We start from the raw sequence: 14,330 nt of genomic DNA, 5'->3' as shown, positions 1-14,330 counted from the left end.
CTTTCTATGGTTTCAAAATGGATAGAAATCTTAAAAAAAAAAAAGGATAGAAATCTAGAAAGTAATAAAACATAATTAAATATGTGTAATTATTTTAGAAGTATTTTAATATGAATTAATTACATTCTTTTTATGATATATTTTGATCTTATTAATTTGACTATTTTAATTAATGAGAGTTTGTTCGCAAAAGGTGACAGTTAGATAAAAAAATTTATACATCTTCTACATTGATTATTATTAGAGCATTAAGTCCCATTAAAGTTAAATGTTATGTTTCATGGAAATTGAAATATAAATTCATTCAATCAAATGTGTTATAACTTCACATGCTATTGTCAAATCACTTTCCTAACGAAGCTCTTCATTACTCTAGTACCACCCTTATTATTTAAAGAGACCGATGTTAAAACTCTTCCTCTCTATAAATTACCTCTTTCCCACACTTCCCTTTTTTAAGTTCCACCGTTACTCTACAAACCTCTACTAGAAACTCTTGGTAACCTTCTAACTATGAATCAATACTTTTATTATTATTTTTTATTTTATTGTTGAGTATGTGTAACTTTTTCCTTTACAGCAAAAGAAATAATATATAAAGTTTTCTATTTTTTTTTTGAGAAAATATTATGTGAAGTCTTTTGGGTAAATGAGACCACAAGAGGTTAATATTAAAAATTTCCAAAAGTCAACAGGAAGCATGACATGTATGGTCCAGGTAAATTAAAATTTATGTAAACACAAGTCCCAAGATGGACCAAGTGTGAGACACAATAAATTAAATCCCGTGACATCCCTAGCTGTTTGTATCTGCCCTATGTCTTCAATTGTTAGATACCCAAATTCACATCTTACCTAAACACAAATATTAATGTGCATACATTTAATTACTTTTATGTACTTTATGATATGAAAATGACGTAAGGAAAAGGTAAACTTGATAATACTAGACAACAATCATTACACATGACTACCATACGGAAAAGAAATTGATTTTAATGTCAAATTTTAAATAATATTGAAATATCAATTTCCTTTTTTTTACTTACGATAAAATATAAAAACACGAGATATTGAAATCTAAAAAAAGGAGATGGAATTAGGCAGGTGGGAACTCACCCAACTTTAAAATCAAATAAATGGAAGAAGTTGACTTTGCGTGGTATTGTAGTACTACTTAACCTTTTTTTTCTTTTCAATTTCTTCATAAATTGATTAAATAAATAAATAAAGGAATTCATCACTTCTCTCATAACTCTATATAAAGCAGGAAGCCCACATGGTTCCCTTTGCCATTCCAAATTTCTTTCTCTTTGGTCAGTATTGTAGATCATTAAGATGGAGAAGAAAGGTTTTGTCAGATTGATGCTACTTTTTCTGGGTTTTTCTTATCTTCTTCTTTCCTGTGCTGCTGTTCCCAGTACTAGTAAGTCTAGTATTTTGGCTTTTCCTTCAACTTCTTTTTTCAATCTAATAAAAAAAAATTTGTTTATAGGAAGCCTCAAATCAAACAAGGAACTCCCTTCTTCTGTCCAAGATTTACTTGCTCAGGTCCCTTTTCTCTCTCTCTCTCACATGTTTATTATGATTATAATTTCTAGGCATATGATATTCATAATTTTGAACTTTTTCTTTTTTTTTTTTTATAATTTGCAGGATGTAATGGAATTGAGTTATGGAGAGGAAGTGATAGCGGAAGGTGACGGATTCAATGGGGAAAGGATGTTAATGGAAAGCACTGATTATCCAGGGACAGGTGCAAACAAGAACCATGATCCCAAAACTCCAGGGAGAGCTTAGAAAACATTAAGATCCATAACCTATTTGTTTTATGTATAGCTTAAGACATGACAGGATAAAAGGCAAGTCTTTGAATCTGGGTTTCCTCAAATATTTTGCTAGAATTTCCTCTCTTTTAAGGTTTGTTGTTTGGATAGTGGGAAAACTATGATGGAAGGTTTGGACTGTACTTTACAGTTTACAGACAAAACTTGCTGGGTGTTCATAAAATGAGATTATGTTAAAAGGATGTCTTTTTAAGTTACTATGTAAGGGTCGTTGATATTTTCATTGATAAATAAAATTATTAATTAGTTTATTCAATATAATATTTTAAACACATTCTTCCACAAAACCCAATGCTCGTAATACTAGACAAGTTAATGTCGGAAATGTGGCAATTGGAGTTGGAAGTCTGCAATAAAACTAATGTTCCAAAAGGAGCTCTTTTCAGTTTGTCCCAATTAAATAATGCCTACTCCATGATTATTACACTTTTTTCTTTTTCTTTTTCTTTTATTTATCTAAATATGTTTAAACATATAATGTTAATATTTTATATTTTAAATAATTAAATTAAAATATTAAAACCACATATTATAAAATATATTTTAGAAAAATATATATGGTAAAATATTCGAAGTGTGGAAACTACATATAAAAAATTTCATTAATTATATGTTTACAAAAAATAATAAAAGTTTGTCTATTAACAAAGTTGTAAAGTAAAAAACTCTGACCTCATTCTTATGATTTAAAATTTTAATATAATTATTTGATAGTAATTAAATTTTTTAATAAATAAAAGATATATTTATTTTAACATTTTTTAAAAAAAATTAATAGATAAACAATGAAAAATAAATTAATAATATATTATCTTAAATTTTAAGTTAATAAAAGAATTAATAAAGAAAAAATAAGATGTATTAGTAAACAAAATAATGAAACTTTTAAAATAATGAAACTTTTAAAGTGTTACAAGTAAAATCAAAGTACAAATACATATTTGAATAATTGCAAGTACCAAATTATTACAACATAAATTGTTTAAGGAATCATAAAGTAGAATCAAATAATTACAGTACGACTGAACTAAGAATTGGTACGGTCTAGGCTAAAGTCACCAAACTAAATTAATTGGACTAAATCCATATATGGTGGGACTTCGAGACTTATACATATAATTGCAAATGATGAATTTCGGACCTAGATACTCTAGACCTTGAACCTTCCGCTTTTACCAAGACTTCATTGGCAAAAATAATGAAAACTTAAATGTTTTAAAGTTGTAAAATTTATTTCATATTGGTTAATCTTGATCAAAACACCAATGATATTATAGGGAATTAACTAATGTATGCAACGAACAAGTAAATAAAGTAAAATTGACAAGATTGAGCACGAATATTTTATGTGAAAAAACTCCTCAAAAGAAGATAAAAAATCATGGGTAAAAGAAAATTTCACTATAATAATAATAATAATAATAATATAATAGTAAAGAATACAAAAGATGGAGAGAATCAAAGGAAAACTCAAAGCCCCAAAAGAAAAATCTTTCAATACAAACAATAGACTTCTGTTAAAATTTTACAGATTTTATAATTTTAAAAATATATAAAATAAATACTTTGCTATTAAGTAATAGATTTGTTTTCTTTTAAATATATAATTTTAGATGTGCTCTAAATTTTAAACAATTTTGATATTTTTATTACAATTTTGAATTTATTGAGGATTTTTTTTGTTTAAGTTAAATTATGGATAGTTATTTTAATATTGTTTTCATAAATTCATTATAAGATATAATTAAGATTATTTTTCTTGAAATGAATAAATTGTTTTGAATAATTTTGGAAACCCAAATTAGATAATTTGTTTAATTTTAGATAATTTAAAACCTATACAAACCATGATAGATAAGAAATTCCGGAAATTAATATTTTTTTTTAAATTTCACTTTAATATATATTATACATTTTTAGATAAGTACATAATTTGTTTAATAATTTTAAAACTAGATAATTTATTTAATTGTAGATTATTTTAAAAATATATTAATCTATTTAATTTAAGTAAAGTAAAGTTACTTATATAAATAGATATTTTTTTAAACAAGTGAAAATTAGATCATTTGTTTAATTTTAAATAATTTAAACTGTCTGTAAACAAACTCAGATAAGAAATAAATAAATAAAAAAAACAGTTTTTATTTTATAATATTTAAAGTTTAATATATATCATACATTTTTAGATAATTAGATAATTTCAAAGAAATAAAATTAGATAGTTTGTTTAATTTATTTATTTTAAAATACTCTAAAATATTTAATTTAACTTAAATATATCTAAAAAAACATTAGATAATTTAAAGCATATATAAACCTGGCCAAATAAGGAATTTAAAAAAATAAAATTTAAATTGAATGTGTTTTATGTTTTTAGGTAATTAGATAGATTGCTGAATTTTATTAAAATTAGATAATTTGTTTAATTTTAGATGATTTAAAATGTGTAAATACGAAGCCAAATAAGAAATTTGCAATTAATTTTAGAATTTAGAGTAAAATCAAATAAATAGGTAATTAATGTAAGAGAGAGGTGAGTAAGTTAGCTAAAAAGAGTAGGTTGGTAGTTGGTTTGTTCTTATGTAAATTTGGATGGCAAATGGTAGAAAATAGAAAGTGAATAAATGATTTACATAAAAGATGCTACCCTCATGTTGTGGCCAATAAGAGTTAGACTTTTTTCTTTCTTCCTTTTTCAATTATTAAATATATTATTAGTTTCAAACAAAATTTAATTCAAACAATTAATCGAAATAATTTTAATTTTAGTAATTTTAAGACATTTGTCATTTATTACATGTTCATACATTAATACGGTTTGATTTTATAATTAAATTATTAGTGAAACATTAAATAAATTTGTAAAAATAATTAAATACATTTTAATTAATACATACAATTAACCCGTATATTACAAGAATATACAATTTAGTATATACATTTGTGTAACCCATTATAAGCTCCTATCCAACTAATAGATGAATGGAAAAAGATTAGAAGCAACTGTGTTGCAAGTAACTAGTAGCCCAACCCAATCCACCAATATTCACTTGCTTTCCCTACATGAAGGAAATTTCTCAATGTTTCAAAATTAGTACCCATTTTAGCAACCTCTAAATTAAAAGTATCATCCAAAGAAAGGCTTGCAATTAACATCATATAGGAATTTGTTACGACTTTTATTATAAGTTGATTCAATTTTTATGGGTAATAAGATTTTAAAGCAATTACTTCATTTTATTGTTTATACGAGCTAAATGTTAAAATTTTGATTTTGTGTGATTATAAATGTCATAATTAATTTTAAATAAAATTAGTTTCAGGCTTTTTCACCTAAATAATACAAAAAAAAAATTAATAACTGAAATGGTATGCTCATAAAATTATTTACTAAAATGGTATATAGGCGGTACCGGACTGAAATGTAATTATCTAAAGTGTTCAGGGACCTATTATGCAATTTTTCCATTTAGAGTGGCTGCTAGAAAAAAAAAAGGAAAGGGTGGTGTGGCGGCACCAAACTTTAAATATGGCTCATTGCCTTGTAAGCCCTCCTTATTTATTATTTTCTTTTTATTCCCCTTCAACTCATTATGTTGTTTTTAAACAGGCCCTTAACCTATTTTTGTAGTTAAATAAGCCTTCTAACTTATGATTTTTACTCACAAAAGCCTTTTATTTTAATATTAAAGTAAATTTATTTTGAATTTCAAGCTCTTATTTTAATTTTTTGTTGATGCAATAAAAATTATATACACTTTAATATCAACATAAAATCTAAAAAAGAAATCAAAATTTTCAAAAGAGTAGTTAAAAATACCATGTATATAAGCACTCTCAAGAAATTTTAAATTTTTTTTATTTAATAAACTATTCACATCAACATAAAATGTGAATTAGTTTATATTTTTTTAAATAGCTTTACTTTAGGTAAAATATGTTTACTTTAATATTAAAATAAAGGGCTTTTATGAGTAAAAACTATAAGTTAAGGGCTTATTTAACTACAAAAATAGGTTAAGGACTTGTTTAAAAACAATATAGTGAGTTAAAGAAAAATAAAAAGAAAATAATAAATAATGAGGCCTTACAAGGCAACTAGTCATATTTAAAGTTTGATGGCGGCACCTTTCCCTTTTATTCAGCAGCCATTCTAAATGGAAAAATTGCATAACAGGTCCCTGAATACTTTAGATTCTTACATTTCAGTCAAGTGCCGTCTGTTAGTAAACCTATTCAATTTTGATAAATAATCTTATGGGCATACCATTTCAGTTATTAATTTTATTTTTTGTATTATTTAGATAAAAAAGCCTTAGTTTCATGGAGGTTACAACAAAAATTAAAAATTATATACATGGAATCATTTAAAAATTAAATAAGAAGTCATATATAACCGACCAAAGCTCATATATAAATTAGAACAAAAATTGCTTATCATTTAGAAAAAAAATCAACACAATTGTCATTTAATATCTACTGGTTGATCTGCTAATATTGGGTTGAAATTCTTGTTGTCCTTAATATCAAGGCTTGTAAAATAAAATAAAAACATCATTATTCACCGTCATGAAAGGAGGACAGAAAAATTAGGTTCCCTCTCCTTTGTAAACCATCACCATGCATCGCCATTTCAATACTATCAACAGTTGTTTCTCTAACCGCCAAAGAGAGGTTGCTTTTATTGGATTTTTGGGTTTGGGTTTCGACTTGTTGGAGTTTTAAGGTAGTTGGTATGGTTATGGATTTGAATTTTGATTAAAGCTTGATTTTAGAGGTGATGATGATGGTTTGGGTGAGATTCCTATATTTACGAAAGGTAATTATTATGATATACAGAAGACTGTGGAATAGTGTTGGTTAAAACTGGTAGAAATTTTTGTTATACTTTTTGGTTTGTAAGTAATGGGGAAAAAAAGTTGCCAACTTCTATGCCCACCTTTGTATTCCTTGTTAACCGTCTCCAACCACCTCAAGAATTCCTTCCATCCTCAACAACGCCATAAATTGGTTAGGACAAGGGGGAAAAGCCATCTAGTAAGATGACCAGAATAAAGAGTTGGGAGTGAGGTAATAAGAGAGATGTAGCTTGCTTGCCGTCGATCTTAGGCCTCAAACTTTATATATATATATGTCATCTCTTATTCTATGGTGTCACATCACAAGTTGTTATTGGTGGGTCAAGGGTAAGTGGCCAAGTGGTCTGGTGCTATAAGCCTAGATAGAGTGGCACAATGACATGTCCTTGATCATTTTAGATGGAACGTGATAGTCAAGACCTAATATGACAATTAATGAGTAGTTCCACTTGTTATACAAGTGATAAGTTGAGGGATTCTTATGAGGAGCTCCTCTAGGAGTTTGCATGTATTGGCGTGGACCTAGCCACTATCCATCCTAGCATGATTTAACAAACATTAATAATAACTAGATTATGGCAGACTCATAATATCAAGAAAAAGTTATGCAATAAATTTATAATAAAAATATAAAAAATAGATATGGTTTTAATTAAAAAAGTAAATTTGTAATAGTGAAAACTATAACGGCTATAACACCCCAAAACCCGACTTAGAAGTTTAGGCTCAATTCTGAAAGTCACATTGATCATTGAAGTGATCGTGGGAAATTTTAGTTTAACAAATTGAAAACATTACAGTATTTAAGTTCCATAAAAACTCTTAGATATAAAGTCCCGTTGTTACAAAAGTTTCAGTCCAAAGAAAACCATTTTCGAAAACCCAAAGTAAAATTGTACCACAGTTTAGACTCTTAAACATATTTTTTTATCGTGATTGTCTGAGACCTCCGGCATCCTCAGTCCAAGCTACAGAAAACAGAAGTGTACCTGAAATGGGAAACACTAAGGGGGTAAGCTACACAAGCTCAATGTGAGTTCAACACGCAACTAAAAATAGAATAACAAATATTAATTCGATTGCGAAACATACTTACAGATATACACAGAATCATAAAGTGAACTTGGAACCAACGTCCCAACAGAATGTAACAATTCAAGCATACCATGTCACACACAGACATAGTCACAAATGTTATTTAGTCAGATAGAAAATAGTCAAATAATCTTGCACCCAGAACACTCAAACAGATGTGTATGAATGCAGTCAAGTAATAAAAACCCACTTATCTAGCCAACACACCTATTCATCCCCGAGTCACACCTTAAACGAGTTGTATAAGCTTATCCAACCAAACACACCACACAGGACATCGAAAGGCCAATCGAACTCTATACACCATTTATGTAGACTAAGCCACTCATAATAATTCGCAGCAAAGCTGGTGTATCTGTAGTACAGTGCATTGCGGTAAATCGCTATACAGATATGTTCCAATTAAACTGCTAGATTAGATAATAGTACACAGTTAAGATGATGTACATGCAATATAGTGCTGTAAACCGCTGTACCAATAAGTTGCAGTTAAACTGCCAGATAAGATCAGAATCAGTCTTCTTTCTCTTCACAACCAACCTAAAAATTACTTTATGCAAGTGCCTATATGCTTACCTCATAAAAACAATGAACACAACGACAGACAATCAGACAGAAACAGACATGCACACACCCAACTAACTAGGTTTAGAATCAAACTTCTTACACAACAGTTACAAATAACACATAAGCCGAAGCCCAGATCAGAGTCTTAACTACCCTTACTAAAGCCTAACCAAGGGTCAAAACAAACAGACACATTTTTAGATAAAAATATACACAGAACTAAAATTTGGTGACTTAGGACTACACGGCCGTGTGCCCTGGCCATGTGGAAATGCTTAGGCCGTGTGGAGGATCAATACGCCAGTGTGGGAGGGGGTACATAACCGTATGGGAGGAGACACACGACCGTGTGGCTGAGGCACGCACCCGTGTAAGCCAGAGACATGACCATCTGAACAGGCCATGTAACACTCTATCCATTTGTGCTAAAATAGAGCATAGGGTAGACACGGTCGTATGAGGGTCTCACATGCTTATGTGCCCACCAGACACGACCGTGTGTCCAAAACACACGCCTATGTGAGATCTCTAAATCCCCAAATTAGCCACACAGCTGTGTGGCACCAAATCACTAAATCCCTAATTCCTAAACACACACGCCCATGTGCCTAGGGGACATGGCCGTATGGCATTTAATCCTGGCCGGAAACCCTAATTCCTAATTTCACACGGTCGTTTGAACAGGCACACACCCGTGTAGCCACTAATGTGGTCATGAAATCACATCGAAACAGACCGAAATTACTATTTTAGCCGTCAAATTAGTCCCCACCCTTTGCAATAACAAAAATATATCGAAATACATAGTATTCCCTATACTTTCTCAACAACTAAATACCCAAAATAAATTGTTTAGATCAAGCTCAAGAAATGCTGAAACAACAACTCGCAAATAAATTAGATAAGGTTTGAATCCCACACCTGATTCGCGATCAATGACATCTAGACACCGACTCGATGACAAAGGAGTAGAGCTCTCCAAAATCCACAAGTAAAACTGTTTCCCAACAGAAGAAAAAGCAAAAGAAAAAAAATAAAAGAAAAAACCAAGGAGAGGAAGAAGAAAACGTGAAAGAAAAGCAGTAACCAACTTCAAAAACTATAAATAATAAAACTAATAATTATTTTTAAATTTGAAACAAGTCTACTATTTAACAAAATAAAAATATTTCTCCAAAATGCACACACAAAGGTTCGAACACGTGACCTAAAGATACACTAACACACAACTAACCACCAGACTAGCAGACCCATTCTGTCACTTAAACGCGCAACTAAACACAATAGTATAACCTACTCACTGACCCTAACCATAAAGCTCAAACTTCTAAACCCAAAATTCAGGGTGTTACAATTCACCCCTCCTTAAAGAAATTTCGTTCCCAAAATTTCCAGCTAAGGGTGTGTTTGTTTGCCAGGAAAACATTTTCCTGAAAATATTTTCCTAATTTTCTGGTGTTTGTTTGATTGAAAACCTTTTACATGGGAAAATGTTTTCACAATCACGGGTAAAATGCCTATGCCTTTAGGGAAAATGTCTTACAGAATTTTTTTTCCAATTCTCAGTAGTCTTTCCCCCCTTGCGCCATTCTTCATCTTCCTTCTTCTTCATCCAGGTACTTTCCTCCTACTTCTTCTATTTTTCATCTTTTAATTTCCTTTTTTCCTTGGCTTTTCGCATGTCTTCTCTTCTCAGGGCTGCTGTTTCGTTTCACTTTGTGATTCCAACTCTCACCAATCTTTCCTAGCCAAGCTGTTCTTCATATTCCTTCTTCTTCATCCAGGTAACTTTCCTCTTTCTACTTCCTCTGTTTGCTGTTTGCTGCAATTTGTTGTTTGCTGTAATTCTATCAACTAGGGCATTCCTTCTTACCAAAAACAAAACCCCTTTATAAAGTATTTTTGGTTAAGTTTTAAGATTCGGTAAAAAATCGATTCGGTAAAAAACATAGCAGTTTTGGTTTTGCTGTTTGCTGCAATTTGGTTTAGTTTTAATATAGCTTATTTTAAGCTAAAAGATGGAGGTCGACAAAAAAAGAACACTAAAAGATCAAGGAACATGTTGCTGAATTTACAGGAAGTAGTTGTTAACTACAACTTCTTTTTTTCTGTATGAATGGCAAGAGAATGAAATCAATGAATCAAAATTTGTTTTTTCCTTCTATTTTTCTACTTTTTATGTGTTCGTCAAAACTTTTAACAATGTGTTGTCTATTATTTTGATGATGCATGTAAATTGTTCGATGAAATTCCTGAGTGAAACATTGTTACCTGAAATTAATTGGTTATTCACAGTGCTTTTCTTAAGGCAATGCCTTTGAGGGATGTTGTTTCTTGGTCTGTCATGTTGCAAAAGGACTAGTGATATTCTTGACATATATACATTAGTTAGATAGATTTTAGTTTTAACATAGCAGTTTTGATTTTGCTGTTTGCTGCAATTTGGTTTAGTTTTAACATACCTTATTTTAAGCTAAAAGATGGAGGTCGACAAAAAAAGAACATTAAAAGATCAAGGAACATGTTGCTGAATTTACAGGAAGTAGTTGTTAACTACAACTTTTTTCTTTTTTTCTGTATGAATGGCAAGAGAATGAAATCAATGAATCAAAATTTGTTTTTTCCTTCTATTTTTCTACTTTTTATGTGTTCGTCAAAACTTTTAACAATGTGTTGTCTATTATTTTTATGATGCATGTAAATTGTTTGATGAAATTCCTGAGTGAAACATTGTTACCTGGAATTAATTGGTTATTCACAGTGCTTTTCTTAAGGCAATGCTTTTGAGGGATGTTGTTTCTTGGTCTGTCATGTTGCAACTTTACAGAACAATTGGAATGGAGTTGTAGGTCCTTTTGTTTTCAAGAAATGGTAGCAAATAAGAGCTTGAAACCTGATAAAGTGACCGTTGGATCGGGGAGTTTGCTCACATGGAATCTCTTGGGCTATTGGTGAGAAGATCGGCCTATGGCTTTACACTTAAAAATGGGTGGAACTTGTGAGCATTGTGTTTGCAAGTGGTAAAATTTCATTAAATTTCAAGTGAAATTGATTAAAAAAATAAATGAATATAGGTGGTCTAAAAAATGACTTGAATGTACAAAATAAATGAATTTTGAATTCGGAGCTTTCCCTCGCAATCTGGATTTATTTGATATAAAAAGCTTAAGCTAGATCTAATCCATCTATTTCATTATTAAAATAAAAAAAATTAAATTACTAAAATAAAATCAAGTAGAGAGAAAAACAAATCCAAAACTAACATGTATGCATATTCACCTCATCTTACAATTTTAGATGTAACATTATTTACTAATAATTACAACAAAATTAATCTTAAACTAGAATAAATATTAAAAAAATTTGAGCTAAAACTTCAAATTTTGGATTATCAAACCAATACTTTGAAATGAAAGTTGAAATTGTTTAATCATAATGAATGGTGACATTTGAGGTCATTTGTTGTCGCTAAGATACTTTGAAATGAAAGTTGAAATTTTTTAATCATAAATATAAACAAAAAAATTCACAAAAACAAGAAAAACCCAGAATTTGAAACAGACAGAAAAAGAAATAGAACTTGATTGAAGCTTGTCCAAAAAATAGATTGGGAAGGGGAATTAGGTGCTGGGAGCGGCAATGTAAAACCGGGTAGGGGAAAAGGGATATGGTTAAAATACTAGGTTAAAATATTTGAGTTGGGTTCAAACTAAAAATTGTTTATCCAAAGCTCGAATATATTTAAAATGGGTTTTATTTTTAAGTTCAGACTCTTTTTTTGATTTATAATTTTATTCAAACATTTTCATATTTTGAGCAAATTTTCAAGTTATTTTCATATATCTATGTATGCACTTTAGTCATGGTAACTTTATTCATATATGTGATCTTATGATAAGCTTGCATCTTTTTTTTTGTGATCAAATATTTGTGTGTCATTATTTTGTGTAGATGGATCGTAATCAAGATCAAAATGCAATTGTCGGAGTTGTGGCTTCAGTTTTAGCTTTTGAGACTCTTTGGATTAAAAAATTAAGAACTAGAAAGGAAATTTGTTCTTACCCTCGTGTGAATCGAGATTATGAAAGGGAAAATTATATTAATAGTATTTTATATAGTGGTCACCAGCATTGTATTGATATGATAAGGATAAGACCGATTGCCTTTTTTAATTTGTGTGATATTCTTAGTAGGAATAATTTGTTACAATCAACTAAGTCTATGAATATTAGGGAGCAAGTAGTTATATTTTTACATATAATTGGTCATAATGTAAGGTTTTGAGTGATTGGATCTAGATATTATAGATCAACTGAAACAATTCACCGTTAATTTAGGGTTGTATTGAGAGCTATTTTTAAATTGTATAAACTAGTTATTAGATTACCTGATGAGTCTACTCCTAGTGAAATCAGAAACAATCCAAGGTTTTATCCTTATTTTAAAGATTGTATTGGAGCATTAGATGGAACTCATGTTCGTGCATCCGTTCCACTTAACATTCAAGGAAGATTTCGTAACCGTAAAGGGGGGACGACACAAAATGTATTGGCTACCATCACATTTGATTTGAAATTTTCCTATGTTCTAGCTGGTTGGGAAGGTAGTGCACATGATTCTCGTATTTTAAGTGATGCACTTTCACGTCCAAGAGGATTAAGAATTTTGGAAGGTAAGAATTAACATTAAATTCCAAATAGTTCTAGTAAGCTCATAATTTATTAGTAATATTATATTTTGTAAAATTGTAAGTGAATATTATCTTACTGATGTTGGATATGGCATCTGAAATGGATATATTACCCCCTATCGTGGTGTCCAATATCATTTAAAAGAGTTTAATGATCAGGGGCCTGAAAATGCAAAGGAACTCTTTAATCTTCGTCATTCATCATTGCGAATCACCATTGAACGTGTTTTGGGGATTTTGAAGAAACGGTTTCATGTATTTAGATGCTGAACCATTTTGGAATTTTCAAACTCAAGTAGATATAGTTTTGGCTTGTTGTATCATTCATAATCATATAATGGGAGTTGATCCTAGTGATTTACTTAATTATGGATTATACGAGGAGCCTGAGTCTGATTCGATAATACCAACTCTTACGGAGCGAGAAGAAAGAGAAGAAGAAAGAGAATGATCTGCTAAGAGAGACGAAATTGCACAGACTATGTGGACTGATTATATGGCTAGAAATATTAGGTAGGTTTAGGGCTTAGAGTTATTGTTTCTATGTTATGTATGTTTTAGTATTAAAATTGTTTTTTTTGTTAATGTTGGTTGGATAATGATATTGAAATTTTAGTTTGTTGGATTTTGAAATTATTATGTCTTGAATTTGTTAGATATTGAATTTATTATGTTTTAAGCTTGTTGAATTTATTATGTTAGATACTGAATTTATTTGGTTGGTTAATGATATTGACATGATTGACAATGAAAATTATTAATGTAGAATGGGTAAGGGCAACAAAGAAGGGACCTCCAAGCAATTCAGGTGGACAAAGCCGATGGAACATCTTTTTCTTAAAATTCTAGCAAAGGGGGCCCAGAAAGGAAATAAGCCTTCTAACACTTTCAAAGCAGTTTCTTTTAATCGAGTTGTCGTAGCTATTTCTGAAAGATTTCAAGTCCAATGCAATGCAAAGCATGTGGAAAATCATTTGAGAAATGTAAAAAACCAGTGGCAGATTATATGCACAATTCCGGATGAAAGTGGTTTTGGATGGGATGGTAACATGAAAATGATCACATGTGATAGAGCGACATATGATGCAGCAGTGATGGTAATATATGTATATATATGTTAAGCATATTTCAATTGTTTTTTACTTATTATTCTAATTGTGTATAATATCCAATAGGCACACAAGAAGTATGAACCATTTTTGAATAAAAGCATTGATCATTATGATGAAATTGGCTTTGGTTGTTGGCAAAGATAAGACAACAGGGAGT

At 29.8% G+C, this 14,330-nt stretch overlaps 1 protein-coding gene across 1 annotated transcript; it reads left to right on the top strand.

Moving 5' to 3' along the window:
* Positions 1-1,211: 1,211 nt before the first annotated feature.
* On the top strand, positions 1,212-2,103 carry LOC107891121 (uncharacterized). Its single transcript, XM_016815795.2, has 3 exons — positions 1,212-1,426; positions 1,496-1,551; positions 1,657-2,103. The coding sequence occupies exons 1-3, from the start codon at positions 1,339-1,341 to the stop codon at positions 1,798-1,800; spliced, it is 288 nt and encodes a 95-aa protein (XP_016671284.1). The 5' UTR covers positions 1,212-1,338; the 3' UTR covers positions 1,801-2,103.
* The last annotated feature ends 12,227 nt before the right edge of the window (positions 2,104-14,330 follow it).

This window comes from Gossypium hirsutum, chromosome A11 (assembly GCF_007990345.1).
Source record: "Gossypium hirsutum isolate 1008001.06 chromosome A11, Gossypium_hirsutum_v2.1, whole genome shotgun sequence".
Lineage (NCBI taxonomy): Eukaryota > Viridiplantae > Streptophyta > Magnoliopsida > Malvales > Malvaceae > Gossypium > Gossypium hirsutum.
The sequence above is the reverse complement of the archived record's forward strand: the minus strand, read 5'-3'. Positions and strand labels throughout refer to the sequence as shown.

What these genes read in the sequence shown, in the direction of transcription:
- LOC107891121 (XM_016815795.2), top strand. Translation starts at nt 1,339, where the DNA reads ATGGAGAAGAAAGGTTTTGTCAGATTGATGCTACTTTTTCTGGGTTTT. An exon ending in TGCTGCTGTTCCCAGTACTA is followed by an intron (nt 1,427 to 1,495) that starts GTAAGTCTAGTA and finishes ATTTGTTTATAG; the next exon opens with GAAGCCTCAAATCAAACAAG. An exon ending in TCCAAGATTTACTTGCTCAG is followed by an intron (nt 1,552 to 1,656) that starts GTCCCTTTTCTC and finishes TATAATTTGCAG; the next exon opens with GATGTAATGGAATTGAGTTA.